This window comes from Bacillus rossius, chromosome 3 (genome assembly GCF_032445375.1).
Source record: "Bacillus rossius redtenbacheri isolate Brsri chromosome 3, Brsri_v3, whole genome shotgun sequence".
Classification (NCBI taxonomy): domain Eukaryota; kingdom Metazoa; phylum Arthropoda; class Insecta; order Phasmatodea; family Bacillidae; genus Bacillus; species Bacillus rossius.
In genome coordinates this window covers 109,896,179-109,916,679 of record NC_086332.1, presented here as the reverse complement: position 1 = coordinate 109,916,679, position 20,501 = coordinate 109,896,179, and the positions used below count along the sequence as shown (strand labels likewise).

At 36.6% G+C, this 20,501-nt stretch overlaps 1 protein-coding gene across 6 annotated transcripts in view; it reads left to right on the top strand.

The window, feature by feature from the left end:
- The window catches only part of LOC134531127 (ATP-binding cassette subfamily G member 4), a 264,193-nt gene that overhangs the window by 186,391 nt on the left and 57,301 nt on the right, over positions 1-20,501 (top strand). For all 6 annotated transcript variants that reach the window (XM_063366701.1, XM_063366706.1, XM_063366705.1 and 3 more), the window contains 3 exons: positions 7,361-7,550; positions 8,727-8,872; positions 19,781-20,019. In XM_063366701.1, coding sequence (XP_063222771.1) covers positions 7,361-7,550; positions 8,727-8,872; positions 19,781-20,019 — 575 coding nt within the window. The remainder of the gene's footprint in view (positions 1-7,360; positions 7,551-8,726; positions 8,873-19,780; positions 20,020-20,501) is intronic.

The window sequence follows — 20,501 nt, the reverse complement described above, 5'->3', positions numbered from 1 at the left end:
ATAATGGTCGGGTAGATATTAGTTTTATAAGTTTTGAACTAAAAATTTTAAGTTCTCGGGGAAAACACATTAATAATGGGCACCAAGCATAACGTTTATCGTGAAAAATGTACTTCAATTTTTTAATCTTCAGAAACGTCTTAGCCCCGCTACTAGTGGGTACGTGCCCTGTAAAGTTGAAGTGCGGAAGGCGAAGGTGAACAGTTCTATGTTCGTTGAGGAAAGTTTCTGCGAGCCAGACACACTGTCCAGCGCATGCGCCACAGTAGCGCTGGAGAGAAAATGCAGTGGGAAAAAAAAAGGTATGGCTCAACCCAAATATCTTGTATAATGAGAAGTAAAATAATGCACTAAAAACTTCTGAAATGCTGGCAAGCTCAAACCAAGCTCACAAACAAACAGTCTAAAAGTGCCATACGTCATATTCATGTCCTCAAAATTAAACTTTATGCATTTTTCGCATAAAAGCTGACAAAGTTATTTAGGTCACGCGATATCATAAAACTCGTGACATTGTGCGCGTCGCTACTGTTTGTAGGGAGGTACTCTGCGTCTCGCACAGTCAACTGCTCAACTGCTGCACTGTGCAAGAGACCAAACGCTGTTCAGTTCTGTTCAAAACAAGGCATGCTCCTGCAAACCACAGTCGTTAATGCCAAGCCTTTAGGGCTCCCACAATGATGACGAAAGAAAGCTTGCCCTAAGTTTATGCCTGTAACACAATAGTAGAGTGCATACCAAAGAAATATTATAGACGAGCTCGGAGATAGCGCACACAAAAGCTCACTTTGCAAGCTCGCAGGGCGATGTCCAGCTCGTTGACGTCTCGCAAATCTGCATTGCCATCAGGTGTGCCACAGTTCTGCATCAGGTTGAAGTTTGGTCGGAAAGAAGCGTTTGGCATCGACCACTGCCGAGAGGAGACTCTTGCGGGCGAAATCTGCTTCCACACGAGCGAGGCTCGTAGTCGATGGTGGCGCAGCACCGTGCCCAGGCAACAAATCCACATGGCGCGATAGTTACGGTACTCCCGCTAGCATCCCACAATACTTGCCTGTTGGGAAGTGATACAACATCTTTAATAATTTGAAAATCTGGATTCTTCACCTGCTGAACTTTTTGCATGATCTTCTGTATACCAGGATTCTTACTCAATGCCTCCTCCAATTTGGTGAACAAGTCGGCCTCTAAGGATACATACCCCAAATCCCCATCTCACTACACTCCCTATCTCCTTCCACTCCTTCCAACTCTCTTCCTCAAACATTCTTGACAAGGCATCTGCCACCACATTGTCTTTACCCTTAACTTAGGGTAATTTTAAACTTAAAGCGAGTGAGATGCATCGCCCACATTCTGATTCTCTCCAATTGACATGGGTGAGAAAACAACCATGCGAAAGCTTGGTTGTCTGTGTAAAGATCAAATTCAACATGTTAAAGATAAGTTTCAAAATGCTCCAGGGCATATACACATGCCAGGGCCTCCTTCTCGTACGTGCTGTACCCCCTTTCTTACCTGTTAAGTGTCCTACCGTCATACATGACGGGCTGCATTCCTGTCCGAAATCTTGTAAGAGGACTGTTCCTAAGGCCATGCTGGAGGTGTCGTCTTGCACCATAAAACGTCTTTGAAAGTCAGGAAGCGCCAAAACGAACAAATTTGCAATGGCCTTTTTTTTTAAGGCCTCCTCCTGCAACTCACCCCACTGAAATTTGATTCTTTTTTTTTCTTGGTTTCATGGAGCACATGCTGGCATAATTCTCAATGAATCTGGCAAAATAGCCCATCATGCCCAGAAACTTCATTACCCCTTTACCCCTTTTACATTTCTGGGATGTGTATAATTTAATATAGCCTCAATAATTTCCTGGTCCATCACCATCTTCCTCTCCAATAATGAACCCAAAAATTTTTATATTCTTCCATGTTCAACAGACTTTCTTGCAGTTGACAGTTAATCCAGTGGCTCAAAGCCTTCCTAGGACCTGATTGATGAGCTCTAGATGTTCCTTAAAAGTTTGTGAATACACACAAACGTCCAAAAAGCTGATTACATGTTTAAAATGATAATCATTTAATATGTGAGTCAAAATGCGGGAACGGCACTGCGAACCAAAGTTTACCCCGAAATGCACACGCTTCATTGGTAATGTCCCCATGGGGTGACAAAACCTTTTACTGATAGGATCTAGCAATTCCAGGATGGTAAAGTACTTCGCCTGACCAAGGTACTGCACTATAGTTTCAATTTTGGGTAACGGGAATATGTCCAGCTTAATCCATTCATTAAGAATACGATAATCCATAGGCTGAATTTGCCTCCTCAATAATGTCTTGTTTTAATAAATCATCAATAATTTGTCTAAAATGTGAATTATAGGAGAGGTGCACTGATAAGGGACACACCTGACTGGAAGTTGGTCAATTATCTCGATCTTATAAGGCACAATGTCACATTTTCCCTCAATTTCCGTGATGGCATCTACAAAAAGAGAGGAAAGATTCGATTTTTAATCTTTTTGCTCATCAGTCAAATGATCCTCCAAGCCCTTCAGTCCCCCCAAAAAATATGTCACTTTTTCTCTTGCGTTTTTGCAATACTACCTCCTTTGCTTATCAAACGAGAACTCCAGTTATCTATTCTTACAATCAACAATGGCCCCTGTATCCTTCAAAAAATCCAAACCTAATATGATTTCTTCCACGAGGTTGGCCATTACCCAAAAGTCTCTGGTCCATGATTTATTTTAAAATGTAGACATGCACTAAGAGCCACTTGAATTTTCCTGTCTGCTAAGTGCATCTCAACCCCCAGTTTAGTGTTCAAACATCTTTGAGCTCTGGACACTCTTTAATAAAACAACTTAAGAACTCTTGCTAAATGAAAGATTTACTTGCCCTACTATCCACTAGGGCCAAAACACTCCTCTCATATAACCTTACTTCTACACATAAATTGCTCCCACATTTTGCAACCGCCAAACGATGCTTTTTATTTAACCTATAAGAATTAAATCGCTTAATGACCGAACACCGTCGTGACCAATGTCTCTTCTTTCCACAAAACCCACAGGGCCGAAGCAGTAGTGACTTCTGTCTATCTAACAGGAGCCCGACACAAGCCTGTGAAGGAAAAACACCATTCAAAGCTTGGTATTCAAGGAAGCCTAAACTCTGTTACCTCAGTATCTTTGGTTGTGAAGCCATGTCCCAAATTCTAAGAGAGAAGAGAATAAATGGGACCCCAAATCTGAGAAACTGATATTCATTGGTTTTTGTGATAACACTAAAGGTTATCACCTCATAAATCCAATGACTAAACAAGTGACTGTGAGCAGAGATGTTGTGTTCTTAGAGGAAAATATGTCAACCTCACAAACTGTTGGTATAGTTGCGGATGTTACTCCTCAAGAGCTGGCGAGTGAAGATTTTCCTTTGCCTCAAACTGTTGGTGATTATGACCAACTTATCTCTCAAGAACCAGAATCTAAGCAGTATAGGGAAATAAATGACTTCGCTGCAGATTCAGGCAAAGAGAGCTCTTCAAAAGGTTCACGGTAAATTATCACCTTGAAGAAACCTCCAGTGCTCCACAGTTAAGATGATCTCATTGCATCCCAAGGCCTAAAGCTGCCGATCCAGATTTTGTGACTTACTTCATTGCATAGTACAATGAGCCCCTCACACCAGAGCAAGTTCACAAGCTTTCAAGTGGAGGGAAGCAAATGATGAAGAACTATCTTCATTTGTTTGTAATAAAACTTAAATGAGTGGGTAGATTTACCAGATGGTATAAAGGAAGACCTTCAGATAGTGCATATGGATGTGAAAATGGCTTATTTACATAGCCACTTAGATGAAGTCATATACGTGCAATCTTAAGATGAGCTCGAGAGAAGGCCTCCTGATAAAAGTTTAGGGCTCAAAAAGGCTATGTATGGACTTTAACAAAACAGAAGGTACTGTAAGCTTTGTTTAAACCAAGTCCTTACAGGGATGGGGCTAAGACAGTCCAAAGCAGATCCTTGTGTCTACTTTGAACATATTAACAAAGGTGTCTTTTGTTTGTTCACTATATGCCGATTACCTTATAATCTTCACGAATGAACCGCGAATTAAAAGGGAAGTCCAGAGGAAATTAGAATCGGAATTTGAAATGAAAAACCTCGAGTCCGATAGAAAATGGTGTTGGTATGAAAATAGACTGGGGCAAAGAAAATTGGACAGCTCTTAATTGACTATATGATCTATATAGGCAGCGTACTTCATAAGTTTGGCATGTCGGACTGCAACACCGTCTCAACTCCAATGGAGGCTGGGACCCTTAGAGACCCTTTGCAAAACAGAATGGAACGTGATAGTGACAAATGAATTATGGTGAGACAGTACCATACCAGCAAGCTATTGGCAGTTTCCTGTACCTGACCCAAGTTTCTCGCCCAGACATATCATGTGCAGTTAATTGCTTAAGTCAATTTAACAACCACCCACAAAAATGCTATTGGCTTGCTGTCAAAAGGTTGTTCAGATACCTTAAAGGGACTAGAAACTTGAATTAGTATGCGATAAAAGAGTTAACCATGATTTACTTACCAACAACGATGCAGATTGGGGGAGTGACAATAATAACAGACACTCAATTACTGGCTGCAGCATCAATTTCATGGCCGGACTGGTTTCATGGGGCAGTAAGAAGCAAGAAACGGTTGCCTTGAGCACAGTCGAAGCTGAATACCTGGCGCTCAGTTTCACTGTTCAGGAAGTCTTGTGGTTTACAATGTTGTGCGGTGAACTGCAACTTGAACATGAATGCAAGACATCCATAGTGTATTGTGACAGCAAAGGGGCAATACATCTAGCTAAATACAATGTAACCAGCCAAAGATCCAAAAACATAAATATTAGACATTGTTTTGTTACGAGCATGTCCAAAACAAAACTCTTGATTCAATTATGTATGTATCAACAGATGACATGATTACAGACATTTTGACAAAGCCCCTACCCAGAGAAAGACATAACCACTTCATCAATATGTTAGGTCTTAAATGAGTTCTTGTGTTTATTGTCGAAGCTTGCTTATTGTTTTCTTGTTCCTATATTGAGTGTGTTTGTTTTTTAATGTCATGTTTTGGAATTTTTTTTAGGTACTTTCAAACAATTTAGGGGGGGGGGGGGTGGTGTTGGTTTGTAAATTATTAAACCTTAACTTTATTCGAGTGGTGTATCACTCCTGTGTTTTTCTTGTATCTAATTATAGTGTGTATGTCACTGCCATTGCCATTTGTGCGAGTTTTATCGTGTGTAATAAAAGACAATCAGTACTTATTAAGCAACACATTATTATCTAAAATGCATATACCCAACAAACATAAATTCATTGAAAGAAAAATTTTATCAAAAGGTCCAGTAAAATTACTGAATTTAGTATGTCTGAGGTTTGACAATATATTGTTGTGCTTGATGTAAACTATCTACTTAATTTTTTTTCTCCAAAGTTCTTTCAAATAATTAATATTAGTTTAGATTTTGAAAGCAATATCATTTTGATCACACAGTATTTTGATTAATTTATTTTCATGGTTAGAAATAAAATTTACAATTCAACATTTTTTTATTGATGTGAATAAAACCTAAGCAAACACTGGCAAGACAACATTTACATATTTATCTTTATTATTTATTATTTCATTCAGGCTTAAAAGTTTACGGTATGTGAATTTAATTCACGTTCTTTGAATGGTTTTTGCAGTTTTTCTTGATTTAAGATTTTTTTTTTTTTAAGACATATGCCATTATTGTTACACTTTTATGTCATTAGAACCTCTGAAATGTTGTTTTAGGAAACCTACTGTGTTCATCTGTGCTTTCATCATTGTATCACTTGGTTCACCTGTGGGTCTCTGTGGTGTTGTTGTGTTGACCACCTTTCTGTTTGGTATCATCGTTGTGTTTGTCTGTTGGTCGCTGAGCAGTCCTAGGTCTTTTTTGATGTGTACACATCTTAGCGCTCGGTGTATGGCATTTTGTAGGAGTAATTTTGTTAAAATGGAATGGAAGTCGAATGAAAATGTGTAAGAAAGAGGGTGGACTCACTTTTAGTCACTTTCATAAACAACATTAACGGACGTACCAAACGTATTGGTGTGCCAAATGAAACTTTATGATAGTGAAACTACCCTGGAATATATTTGCTAAACTAAAATGTTCATAATAAAAAGTAATCACTAGGTTAAAAATACATAAGAAAACTGGCATTACAATGATTATAATACGTATTCTAAATTCTTAAGAGGTTTCATGGCACAGCGGTTTAGCATGCACTTGGTAACCTCAGGGGCGTGGGTCAAATCTCGTCAATGTAAAGTATTTATTACAATTTTAATAAATTTATAATTCAACAATATCATAATAAAGTTGAATCAGCTAAATAATGTTAAGAGTTGTTTGTAGATAGAATTTACAAACTGATTTTAGTTGTTTAAGCAAAAACTAAAATAAAAACATATACTGAGTGTTATGATACGTGTTTTAAAATATTTCAGGTCAATATTTTAGTAACGACGTAGAAGCAAAACTTCTAATGTGTGTGGAAACTTTATAGTTGAGTGATGGGCAGTATTTTAATAAAATTCCTTTTCGAAAATCTGGTCTAAACAGGGGTTTTATCAAAGCTGTTTGTAAAGTTTAACATTTCTGGTTGTTTCGTGCTGCTAATTGCTATCTGCGTTTGATGGTGGCAAGCAACATATACGATTCAGGCAGCAAATTATAGCTGCGGTTGCAGAACGTATGTGTGTGCTTCCCATCAAGAAATGTTTGGTGTTTGAAAATTTATTATTTTATTTATCAGTTTAGTTAACACACTGGCCATTATTTTAAGTTTATTTGCAACATGAAAATATGAGAACACATGAGTTTGCTCATTACTGAGGTTAGAGTACTGAAAAACTCGCTCACTTTTTTTTTGTCATTATTTTCTTTTATTGTTGCAACTGTCTTGTCGTTTTTGGCCTGCTGGGCCCGTCTCTGCTGTAATATTTTGACATCTTCCGCTTTTATCTGGTTTGTAGGGTGTTTGTATATTCATATTTTGTCAATTATTGTTGTTTCTTATGAAATACAGTGTAACCAGCAATGGCGTATATAAAAAAAAAACACTTATAATTTTATGCCATTCACTTGTACTTTGCACACACCCCTGGTGATAGCAAGTGTAATGCCACATGATGGTTTGGCCATTAAAGAGTTATTAACTAACCACATATTCCACGATGTTAGTTACTTGTGAGCAGTGAGCAGTGAGATGTAGACCGGCGGAAGTAGCGGAGGGAAGAGCGAGCATGGGTGGTTGCAGGACATCAGGCATGGAGGGCTCCATCACAATCAACGGGCAGGAGCGCAACCTGAGCCAGTTTCGCAAGCTGTCGTGCTACATCATGCAGGACAACCAGCTTCACGCCAACCTGACTGTGGAGGAGGCGATGCGCGTGGCCGCCAGCCTCAAGCTGGGCAAGGAGGTGCCCGCGTCTGAGAAGCAGGAGGTGGTGCGTACTCTGCCTGTTCTTCCTTAGGAAGTGTAGCTACTGAGTACTGCACTCTGTAGTGTTGTTTCAGACTGTCCAAAAATATAGGCTTTTATCTACTGGCTGCGTGCTTTTCAGTTATGCATTATGTTCTTTTGTGCGCTTCTTTGTGAGTCTGAACTATTCGGCCTTGAAGTCTCACAATAATGTTGTCTGCTACAAGGTTGCTTGCCCCAGGTTTACAACAATGTTGCCTTGTACTCTCTATAGTGTAGTTTTTTTTATGATATTCCTCCTGAAGTATACTTGAGATTGTTAACTATAAATGACAAAGACATCTGTAACAAAAGTTTATTTTCCATGTCATTGTAAAACTTGTTAAATTTTTATTTAAGTTTTTATTTGTCAGGTAATGATATATTGTGGTAAAAAATGTACTTGGATATTTTCCTTGATAAGTTTTTCCTTAAAGCCATTCATTATTAAGCTATACGACACCTTGTGTTTTTTTTTTGTATGAGGGAGTTATAATAGACTACATATAAAATCATAATTACATGTAAAAGATTGCTTTTTTTACAGTAGGTAAAAAATCTGCTTAGTTATATTATCACTGTGGGTTCTTTGATTTCAACAGGGTAAGTGATGTTTAGATGTTGGTTATGTGCCAGCCTTGAGAACTTGGGGGTACTTATCCTTTTGTTGTGCAGTCTAATGGTTAGCAACATTTAGGACATCCATATATAATAAATATTAATTATTTTACTACAGTATTTTAAATTTATTTCATTGAAAGAAAATAATAATACAATTTTTTTCACTAAAAATTAGTTACCTAGATGATCAGAGTAATCTAGTCATAAAGAAAAATTAATATACGAAAGGATTGGCCCACCATTTAATCTAATTCTTGTGGCTGCACCTTTGAAAACTTTCAGCTATTGAGGTAATGAGATCTCTCGTGTCACCATTTACACTTCTTTCTTTAGTGTGACAGATGGCAGAATTGCTGCCATAGGACTAGACTTTGTTATGATTATTTACCATCAAGGATAGGATGTAGCTATCTGTAATGACATAATCTGGGAGTAATTGGTGGATTATCTACATGTAGTCTCTATGTTGAGTAACACACTGGTGTGGTGCAAGAGGTTCATGTGAGAGTTGGTGATGATGCATGTGAGTGTGTCGGGGCAGATCACGGAGATCCTGGAGACGCTGGGGCTGCAGGAGCATCGCAAGACCATGACCAGTTGCTTGTCGGGAGGACAGAAGAAGAGGCTGTCCATAGCGCTGGAGCTGGTTAACAACCCTCCCATCATGTTCTTCGACGAGCCTACCAGGTGCGTGGTGTGACCTTCTGCCTACCACTTGCGACCTGTCACTATCATCGACATAAAACTGCTTTATGGAAATGAACAAATATGTAGCAACCATACTTTAATGATATTAGGACTAACTACATAACCTATTATCATGACTAGATTCTTACTTATAATGTAAAATTAATATGTCTTGAAGATAGTGTTACATTGTGTTTTCGGTAAGAACATTCCAATCATTGAATGTAGCAATTATTTGGTAGATGTTACATCATAAATTTTAATTTATTATTGTAACAGTCCAGACCTTTGTCTAGTTGAATTATCAAACTGTTTCATACATGTGAAAACCTGAAATAATTTTATTGGCCTCCAAAATGTTTGTTCAGTTTGCAGTCTATCGAGAACCAATCTCCAATAGCTTGCCAACGAGTGCTGCACATATTCACAAAAAAATAAGTAGAACAAAGGCAGGTCTCATTCTACTATGGGAACACAGAATGTGGCCCTGTGAGAGCATGATGGGTGAACTAAAGCTAAAACAGATTATCAACACAAACTCTAAAGGTAACTTTATTCCAATCATCATTCTATAATATGCATCCTGTAAATAGAGATACAAATAGGCAATGGGTTACAATGATTAGTATTGCAGGAAACAAATCATGTATACAAAGATTAAGTGATAAATTTTAAGCAAGTACTCTAGGAGACTCTTAAAGTACCCACAAAGAAAATAATTATGAAAGTGGTATACGATAATAAAAACATTAACAATGCACATTACTGTGCCTTATATGCAGTTGACAAGAATATGGTACAAGATACATGAAAATCGCAAAATAGCATCATTACACTCGTGCTTGAACCTTCATATTATGCAATATTACAGGGAAAGAACTAGAAGCAGTTTCAATATAAGGAATGACTTAATAAACAACTAACAGGTACATGTACAGTCCTAAAATGCGGGGATCATAAAAGATTAATTTACATAAGTTCCTACCATTTATTTCAGCCTGCGGGCAAAGTATACAAACACTAATAAGGGTACGAGCTGCAAAGGCAACTGTCAAAGAGACTAGCGAGGCAAGTTAACATGACTCGCCTTTAAGGCAAATAGGGCAGTTAGCCTGACAACTGGGGCCTTGAAGCTAAGACCAGGCAAATGAATCGTTAATACTGATGTCGACCGGGGCTTTGCCCCTTCAAGTCTGGTCAAACTCCACTCCCTTTGCAGTCTCATAGCAATCCTAACCACTCCTTCCTGGCATTTGCACCACCGACACGTACGCGTGCATGTTCTACATGATGTGTGTTTGAATGGCGTGCCACAGACTCCCAGAGAGGGTGCTGTAGCTTCAGTGTTCCCTCCCTTTGGATAATTATAAATTAAATTGTAAACCTTTATTTTTTATCCTAAGCGTTTTGTGGCACGGCAGATCGGCCAGGAGGGTTTTGTTTAATAAATCTTAAATTTAATTTTGCATAAAATAAAGACGGCACTGGATATTTCAGAGGCGGACCCGAGTCTGGCTGAAGCTAAACTCTTTGAATATTAATTTTTAAATTACTTTATGTTCTGTCAATCTAGCCCAAGAAAGCACGCAGTAATTGTATAAGTGTTTTGTGTGTCTAGTTTTTAATAACCCTTGGCACGCAATTATAAAAACGTAATGCTAGTTTAGTTCTGCGCGAGAGACGTTGCGTGGTCCGTGCAGAGCATTCGCTCGCCCCAGTCCTTTGCCATCACCGTCCGAGAGCAGACGCACTAGCACCCCAGGGACATCACGACTTGTTTTCACTGATAAGTAGTTTTACGTTCATGTTCTTAAGTCTTTAAGTCTTTTTGTGTTTCTCTTCATGACTACTGTCAGTCAGCGGGCTGTTTAAGTAATTATTCTTATTACTCCCCACAAGTATTTAATCACCTTTATGTAACTATTGTGTGGAACACACCGCAACATAATCTGATTCAGGTCTCTGGCTTTTTAAAGGACGATGTATACGGGAGCGTGTAACTTCTTAATAAACCTAGACGTGTGATTTAAATGGTTTTCCTTTCTTCTTGTGCCCGTGTGTATAACATCTACTGCATGGCAGCGTGTGGGACGCCCTGAGAGCCCACTGCGTAATTTCTTAAAGTGTGCCCAACGCTGAAAGTGAGCCAGTTTTTGGCAATTGGTGTGCGAAATTTAGAGGGTATGATTCTCGCTCCCACATGGGCGACGTCACGACTCGAGAGGAGTCTTCACCGGGTCAGTGTGCTCTTTCATACGGTGGCGCCCATACAGTCGTTCTCGTATCAAAGTAAATCAAGCCCTCCACCTCAGACCTCAATACGAAACACAAAATACATAAAACATGTGAGAAACAAGCTCGGGCTGAGCCGGTTCCCTTAACCTTCAAAAAAGGAAAGCATTAAACACAAGGTTATGAAAAGGCACATAAAACTCACCTGACCCAGTGTGGTTTCTCAGGTTTTCGTCAGAGGGTCAAAAGTACAGTGCCACAACGCACACAAAACGTCTATACCGAACCATAATTTAGAAAGAGGTAGCCAAAACGTAATTTAGAATAAAGGGAACATGAGAAAGTAAAATTAATGTGCAACAACCATGTATGCACTCAAAGAAACAAACGAACATACCCACATACCTTGAGGCATGCCCCACCAGATCAAGCTACAAACTTAGTCTATCCCATCTGTGAGTAGAAGTGAAGACCGGCCTGTAGCCACAGGGGAAAAAAAAACCAACACAACCTCTCCTCAGTGCATGCGCAGAAGTAACTGGTGGGGAAGTGGAGCAGGGGGGAGGGCAGACAAGGCATGACTTCAAATTCGAGTAGTTTATTGTTTGGTCTAGAGAAATAATAAATCACTCATGAAACATCACTAACACAAACCTGGAGTAATCTAGTAGTATATATTAGTAATTGTGAAGCTCGTACAATGTAGTTCAGTAGGAAACATGATTAGTTGATGAAGAACTGATGGAAAAGGTATTTTTGGCATTTTAAGTAGTTCAGTATGGACGCTTTTATTCTCCCACCGTTTCATTGTTATTGACAATGTAGATAATTATGTATTGAATTTGCTAGCAATGGTGGCTGATTTTACATAATTTCGTACTGTATTGTATGATTTTTGTTTGTACGTATTAGTGATAATTTAGTGCGTCATAATCATAATTTTGTGTATGTTAACCTATAATGAAAACACAAAAAAATTAACTACTATGCATGCACCATACTCAACATTTTGTAGAATTCGCTGCAGTAATAATAATGTTTTCTTAAAATGGGCATAGAATATCCTTTTCCATCAATATTATTCATACCATGCATCACTGAAAAGAAATTAACATAGGAAATACCCTGTTTTGTCGCATAATCATCACACGCGCATAATCGTCGCACTGATATTTTAAGACTTCAAAATTTGGATTAAAAAACCTCTAGTGTAAAAGTTGCATGATGTTTTTGGTCCTGATATTAGATTCCGAGTGCTTTGTGTAGGTATTTTTTCCATATAAAATATGTATGTATTTTAAAGTATGAATCTAATATTTATTCGGACATTACCATTTACTTATTTAATTAACGGAAATACGAATTTGTCTGATGTGAAAATTTTCTTTTAAAGACTTTTTAAACTTTATAACCTTTATCTTTTCATCTGTGTCGCTGCAGTGTACCGCTTATAAAAATGTAGCCAGCGCTAGTTGGCATCATTCTTGTTATGTTGCTTCCCGTATAGAGCGCGCACACGTAGTTGAATATCAATATTGATATTTCGCCGATTGCATGCAATGCGCGCTCTCTGTCGAGTGCCGAGTTGACTACATTTGATGGCCCGCACTCTTTCGTGGTGTTTCCTTCAACGATAGTTATGCGTTAGTTCAGGCTCGCATTCGGGTCACAGATTGTGTTTTTCTATTTAAAGTTGAAGAAAGGTTTTTGTTGCATGACTTATTAATTTAAATTGTTTGGCGTGCTTTTGTATATTCTAATTTTTAAATCAACGTACTTTCCATGAATGGGTTTGGTTTTTATGAATAACTTTACCTAACAAAAAAAAATTTCTCATAAAAGTTGCACCCCTACTTTTCAAATTTGATTTTAGTATAAAATGTGCGATGATTATGTGATAAAACACAGTACATATCTAATTTACCATCCGCCTAGCTGAACTTAGTAATGGCACACATGAATGGTGAACATGAAGTGAAGACAATTGAACGAGTGATAATACGGATGAAGCACTATAGTTACCATATAAGCACAATAGTTACCATAAAAGAACTTGTATCTATAGAAGCAACGTAGTTTCAGTAAATACCTGATACATAGTGGGCAAATTAAATGGCACTGCTATTTTACCCACCGAGCTAAGAACAATGTTATCTAACATACAACCTGAATATGCTTGTACTAGGCGTACTTATAGTGTATAGGCAATAATGAACTTTAACATTTTATTGCTATTTTAAAAAATTAGTGTCTGTGTGAAAAATTGTTTTCATTTTAATGTTCCAAATTAACATCCTAAATTTAAAGTGTTTAACGACAATGCAACTGGACAAACATATAACAAACTTTTTCTTGTGCTTCATAATAGAATTTGAAATGATTAATTTTTTTTATTAATATATACTAGTTCTTACAATATTTTTGTAAATCTAAATACTATTGAGTAGGGACTGTAGCTAGTTAGCACTATGATAGTGATTCAGAAATTATCATGAGATACTATGTACATTGTTTACTTTTGTGCCACTATTTACTATAATTTGAGCTTAAAAGGAAAATGCCAAAAGAAAAATGTTATGCCGAGCACTCAACTTCAAAATACTCTTTTTTGCACTATACGACTGAACTCGAAATTAAAATATTCTACACTTGCATCCTTAGTTATTATTATTGTTATTATTGCTAAAAAATTAATACCCCCTCAGCAGATAATAAGCTGTTTTTAATATTATACCAAAAAACATGACCGTAAAGCATGATAATGTTTTTAGATCATTGTTTTACAAATCGGGTGTCTAAGGATTGCATTGCTACATAATTATTTTATTTCAGTATAAGATATATTTTATGGGCCCTGAACTGAATTTTTCCTGTTTTAATTATGTTTTTATGTTCAACAATTATGAGATGGTAGTTATTAAATCTAAACTGCTGTATTTTTGGGCACAGAATTTAATGTGAAAGGAACCTGAAAACCAGCTGGTACTGAAGAAATTATCCAAGTTATATTGAGTGATGTGACAGTGTTCTGTACTTACATTCTGCAAGTCTCGAGGTAGGATCCTGGTTCCTCCATCTTGCTTTTTGTTTTTCATGGTTTACCGAGATCACTTGGGGGAAATGCTGGGATGAATCTAACGTTACAGATGTTAGTTTTCTAGAAAAACATTTTTGGTAAAATTTTCTGTTTATTTCCCAGAAAATTTTCTGCAAAACATCAAAATTTTTAGTGTTATGTTATCACAGAAACACACTAATAATTTTATCAACACTTTTATACAAACATAACAAAATAACAAGAAATAAGCCATTAAGTTGGCAATAAAGAAAATGTACATTACAGTTTTATACTTTTTTATTAAGTTTAAATTTTTACGTGTATTGCGATATAATGGCAACAAGAAATTTTATTTATTTAAGTGGTATAAAAATTTTGTAATAGACTATACACATGTACAGACTGCATGATCAAAATATTGATCTATTATCCAAGCATATCAACCTGTCTTAAATTATGTAAATCTATTTTTGTATTGGAAAAAAAGTTAAAATTTTCTATGGTGGTTATATTCTCCCACTCATATCTCTATTTAATATAGACCATGTGTGGTACTTTTCCTGATTTCTCTGCATTGTTTTTAGTGTATGTGTCCATGTCAAAGATAGGGAAGGCCCCAATTTATATATAATATTGTGTATTTTATTTTATCACTTTGAAACTCATAAAAACACATGAACACATATTTTAGTAAGTTGTGGGTGTTCAGACATTCTTCCAAGAGAGATACAGTCCCAGAGACTGCAGTTTAAGTAGTGGTCGTTCAGGTCACAATTAACATCCAAGCTAAGAACACTTGGAATTGTGTGATATCTCATAACCTGAAGAAACTAAAATCCTCTGTTTTCTTATTGAACTGATTCTACATTTTGAAATACATGGCACCTCTCTCTTACAGAAGGGCTGTGGCACACATCCCCACACACTAGGACAGCACCTCAATACCATAATGGCTATGTTCAACTGTTTTCAAAAAATGTAAAAAAACCATTATGTATCATATTTACATTACCCTTAAGTGTATTAGCAAATAGAATAATAAACCTTTAAGTTTTCCGAACAAGTAGCAGAAACTTAATAGTTAAAAATGATTGCAGGCAAAAATAAATTAAATTAAATTCCTTAAAAATGGATTTAAAACTCTTTTTAATAAATGTTTACTTTCTCAACATAACAGTATGTGTAGATACAAGATGATCTGGGTCCATAGTATAACCATATTAAAGTTAATTTTCTATATATATTTGAAAATACAAAATATAATAAAAATATTATGAAAACCAACTTCTCACCATTAAAACTTACGCCCGTAAGTATTTTTACTTTAGCTGATTTAAATCAAATGTAAATACATAATATGCATTATTTTACAACTTTGGTAAAGATTACTCAAAATAATTTTATGCATCCTGCCAAAAATATTCCTGTTCACTTTCCTTGAATACATCTTTCTTGCAATGGCCATTGCTTTATGATTTTTGCAAAAAAGTCTTAGTCTCTCAAAACGGCGGGGGAGGCAAAACAAATAAAATTTTGCAGCTGTATCATAAATGTTTAAAGCTTACGTTCTGTTAGCGGTAAATTTTGTGCACAAAAACAAACTTGTAACGTTCTTCCACAACAGATATATGCCGCATGGGGCGTAACTGGCCTTGAAGCTGATAACCGTCGAATAGGGAATGGGTGTTGGCAATGCTCTCACTTACTTGCTTATAGCTGCTTGGCGATTGCCTCCTCGTAGTGGGACGTACCGGCCGCATTCACGGCCACGACCCAAGCTATTGTAAGCTCGGACCAGGAACTTGCGCCCTTGAATTTAATCCCGATTTTTAAACACCAATGCACTCGTAGCGAAGCGACGATACCATTTCTTGCTGCTGCCTTGCGAGAAGTTAACACTCCCGTAGCACATTGACGTATTTTGTTGCATCATATTTAGCTGCTATGTGAAATAGTTCACGTATTTCTCAAACTCTGTGAAAATACCTGTTACTTAAATGATGACACTTACGGCACACAAAACCGCACGTATCAGCTGTTCTGCAGCGGCCCATTGTCCGTGTCCGCCTCGAGCGCTCAGCTGTAACTCTCTTCCCTGCTGCCGGACTCTTTCCCTGCCCCTTCATACGTCACTGACCACCACAATCAAATTCCAGTTCCACATATAACCAAGCAAACAGTTCATATAAAAATTACATAACTAAAAAATTAATTATAACAATTATTATTTACAAAAATACTTACAGTCTATAAAATTTCATAATACTGAAATGTAAATTACACTACTTTCATATAAAAACCTACTGTATCGTTCCAGAAACCGTCTTGCCAGTAGTATCAACTTAAACAAAAAAAAAATCAAAGCAAAATCAAACTACCTAAAATGGAAAAATTTAAATATAAACAATATAGGAAAATATGAATATAAAATCACGTGAAACTCAGGAAAATTAAATACAAAAAAAAGCTAACAGGCATAAAAATGTATCAAACAGTGAACTAGTGGACACTAGGTCACAACATGTAATGGTTAAAACTAAAATAATAATACTATTAAAACTGTAGCATCTCCGAAAGTATCAGACATGACAGTGTCACACTGAAGGGAGCAATATGCACAAACCTTGCAATAAAATGCAAGAGACAAATGGAATAGAAATGGAAATTTCTGAAATCATTGCTAGAATTCATGGTCTCTACCTAAATACTCTCCAAAATACTCTGTCTGAAATAAACTAAATATTATCTTGAATATAAATTATCAACATATTTAAAATTTTACCATTATCAATTAACCCTAAATTAAATATTTAACCATAAATTAAAAAAAAAAAAAATACAAAACAGAGTTCAAAAACGTGCTGTAAAGCTCCAAAGCAGGCAATTGTTTACATGGTTGCATCGTCATAACTAGTTTACAAGGAAACATGTTCTGGCTACAAATCTCTGACGCTTTTTATAAAAAAAATTCTTGTTCCAAATTTGTTTCCTTTGATACACTTTTAAAAACTGAATACGTAGTTCAGAATGCTGATGTGATGAGGTTATACAGAATTATAGCAGCTTTCTTTCATAAATAAAAGGATTACATTTAAGTTTGCAGATTTATTTTTCCTTTACCTATTACACGACATGGCTGCCATTTCACTAAGAAGAAAATTTAGATCACAAAAAATAACTTCCCAAATACATAACATTTACTGAATGTTCAATGTTATTTAGCCTGATGATGATACGTATGTCCTGCAGTTGTTTGCAAATCACAGTAGCAGAACGAACACCAAACTTGACTAAGGCTACTCTTAGGCCTACACTACTGCCTGTAGACAAAAATTTAAGATTACTTTCCAAATGTATGTTAACAGCCTGGCCTCGACCACAAACATTAAATTTTTCGCAATGACATAATGTTAAATATTTGGTGAGCCTCCAAGCGATGACTTACAACTAACAGGTCCATTTCCATCCCACTAAAGGGAGCTGGACTCATGGCCTAATAGAAAAAAAAAACCTTTCAACTACAACCAATAACGAAGCACTTTACAATATTAACATTTTCTAAGATTCCTTGTGATTTTCTTCCAATGAGAAAATTTGTGTTAATCTGTCTCTCTCATACATACCGATAATTTTCATGTGTTTTATGCGAAAGGCATACCTGCCTCTTTATATCTCACTCTTCCTTTGATGTAATTACAGATACATTGCATCATTCTGCCTCTTGATAAAGAACAATAGCAAATATTGGTCTTAAAAATACATGAACCCATAATAAAACTAGCCAATAGGCTAGAAGTATGCAAAATTAATAGGGGCTTTTTCCCAATAAATGATGTAACAAAAAAAAAATGCTTTCTAATTCATATCAACTAATGAAAAACATTATCTTTAAAACACATCACACGAATACCCCCAACACAGTTTTTCAGATTTTATTTATAATGCACCAAAAACCCTAACAAAGTATTGAATGATCATTAAGAGCATTATAAATCTTTACATAAATCTTATAGATGTTAGGAGGGTAAGTTGCTGTTACAACATTTAAAGATAAAATGGTAACATTTTAATGAAAATCAGTGCATTCATCTCAAGATGTTACACAATGGCAAAAAATTTTGAAGCTGTGTGCCATGTAGCTTTCAAGAGGACACAGAAGCTGTATCCAGACAAATTTGTAATTCTGATACTCATCTGTCAATCAAGAACAGTTTGTAGTGATGGCTTGTAAACATGTTGTAAACATCATTGTAGGGAGATTGCTTCAGGCATCACCAGCTCTAATAACTGATGTCTACATGAAGTTTAACTGGTTTATTAATTTATTTTATTACTATACAGTTTCTAAAATAATGAAAACATTTCTTTCAATGTAGCATTTTAAAATTTATTGATATAGTCACAATGTTAAATTTACAATGAGAGGGTGTGAACTTCGAGTCACTGATTTTGAAGTCTCTTTTTGAGAATAAAATACTTCCCAATAGCAATCAACCCTGTAAAGGAGAAAACCCAAATCTTAATAATCCTCCAGAAATAGCCACTCAAAAAAGAGGCACAACTTACATTCCCATAACGTTGCACTCAGAATTGCTAAGGCAGGAGGGGCCAGCGGTTAGAATGCCTGGCTACAATGTTGGTGACTTGGGTTCGATACCAGTACAGATTCTTTATTTGTAATTTTAATAGATTTTTAATTGAATACATGAAAATTCATGTTTGTATATTAATAATACAATAAATAAAAAATTAATTGACCAAAGTACGGACGATCAGTATGAAATTTAACGCATATTGTTTTTTCTTGTACATTATTAAAAAAAGTGCCCTTACTCTGTTACAAGAACAGTGGGAAATAGCAATGCATGATGATGCCATCAAAATACATTCATTCATTAGTTCTTCACCAGTTTAGTGCTCCAAAGGTTACTACTAACATGTTGAAATTTACTTGGTATGCTGCAAAACTGATTGAACCACAAATTACATTCCAAAATGATTATGATGAGTATCACCCACAAGTGTGCACCAAATCTCTAGAAAATTATAGCGACAGCAATGTGTAAATATTGTCACACTTTGTTATGTGTTTGAAAGATAAAAAATGTTATTCATTTAATAACAGCTTTTTGCTTATTTCATATTACCTTCACCTTAGCAGTTAAACGTTTGAAGTAAAAAAAAACTAAAAAAAAAAATGATTTTCAATAAATAAACATGACTTTTCACGTAATTGATGAAAAATTTATAAAAACGAAAAATAAAGTATCCATACTAGTATTGAATCTGAGTCGCTAGCATGATAGTCAGACGGTCTAACCACGGACCCCCACTGCCTTAGTAGTTCTGAGATAAATGTTACGGGGAATAAAAGTTGGGCCTCTTTTTTTGTTCAGCTATTTCTCGAGAAAAATTCAAAGTTGGGTTTTCTCCTTTACAGGGTAGAATGCTATTGGGAAGTACTGTACTCTCACCAAAGGAAGGCAAAATCGGCAACCTGAAGCCCGAGCCGTCTCCGTGTTAGATGAGCGTAATGATCCAGTCATGATATGTGCTAAAAGCCACTGTGTGACATAGTTATCGGCACAAGCAGCAAGTGTTTGCATGGTGTGTTGCAGTGGCCTGGACAGCTCGTCCTGCTTCCAGTGCATCTCGCTGCTGAAGTCGCTTGCCCGAGGTGGACGCACCATCATCTGCACCATCCACCAGCCCAGCGCACGGCTGTTCGAGATGTTCGACCACCTGTACACGCTGGCGGAGGGCCAGTGTGTGTACCAGGGCTCCACTCAGCAGCTGGTGCCGTTCCTGGCACGGCTAGGGCTCGTCTGCCCCAGCTACCACAACCCTGCCTCCTTCGGTGAGACTCTCTCCCCCATGCTTCGTGTTGCAGCACTTCTGTCTCGGACATGTTTACACCTTGTTGAATGTAGACAGCTAAACTCACTCATTAAACCTTCTTATAACTTGGAGTTTGATTCTAGAACTTATTGGTAATTCTTAGTGATCTCAGCCGCTGAGGTTACATTCAGAGATTGGCTACGTTGTGCACAGTAACAATGACTAACAGCTGCCCTGAAATTTTCACTTCTGTATAGAGTTACGTTTCATAAATGAAACCCTTGTGCTGCAGAAAATCTATCAGAGGAAACAGAGTAAAGAATCTAATTCTCTTGTAAGTCAAGGAGGTACTGGTTTTATTTGTGTCTCTCAATTGGGTAATGCACCCAACTTCAGCTAAATAAGTATTATTTTGATGTATTATCTATAGCATCTTGACATTAGCTGTGAAAACTAAACACAGCCCATGAGTGTAAACTTTATGGAACTTGTGTATAATAT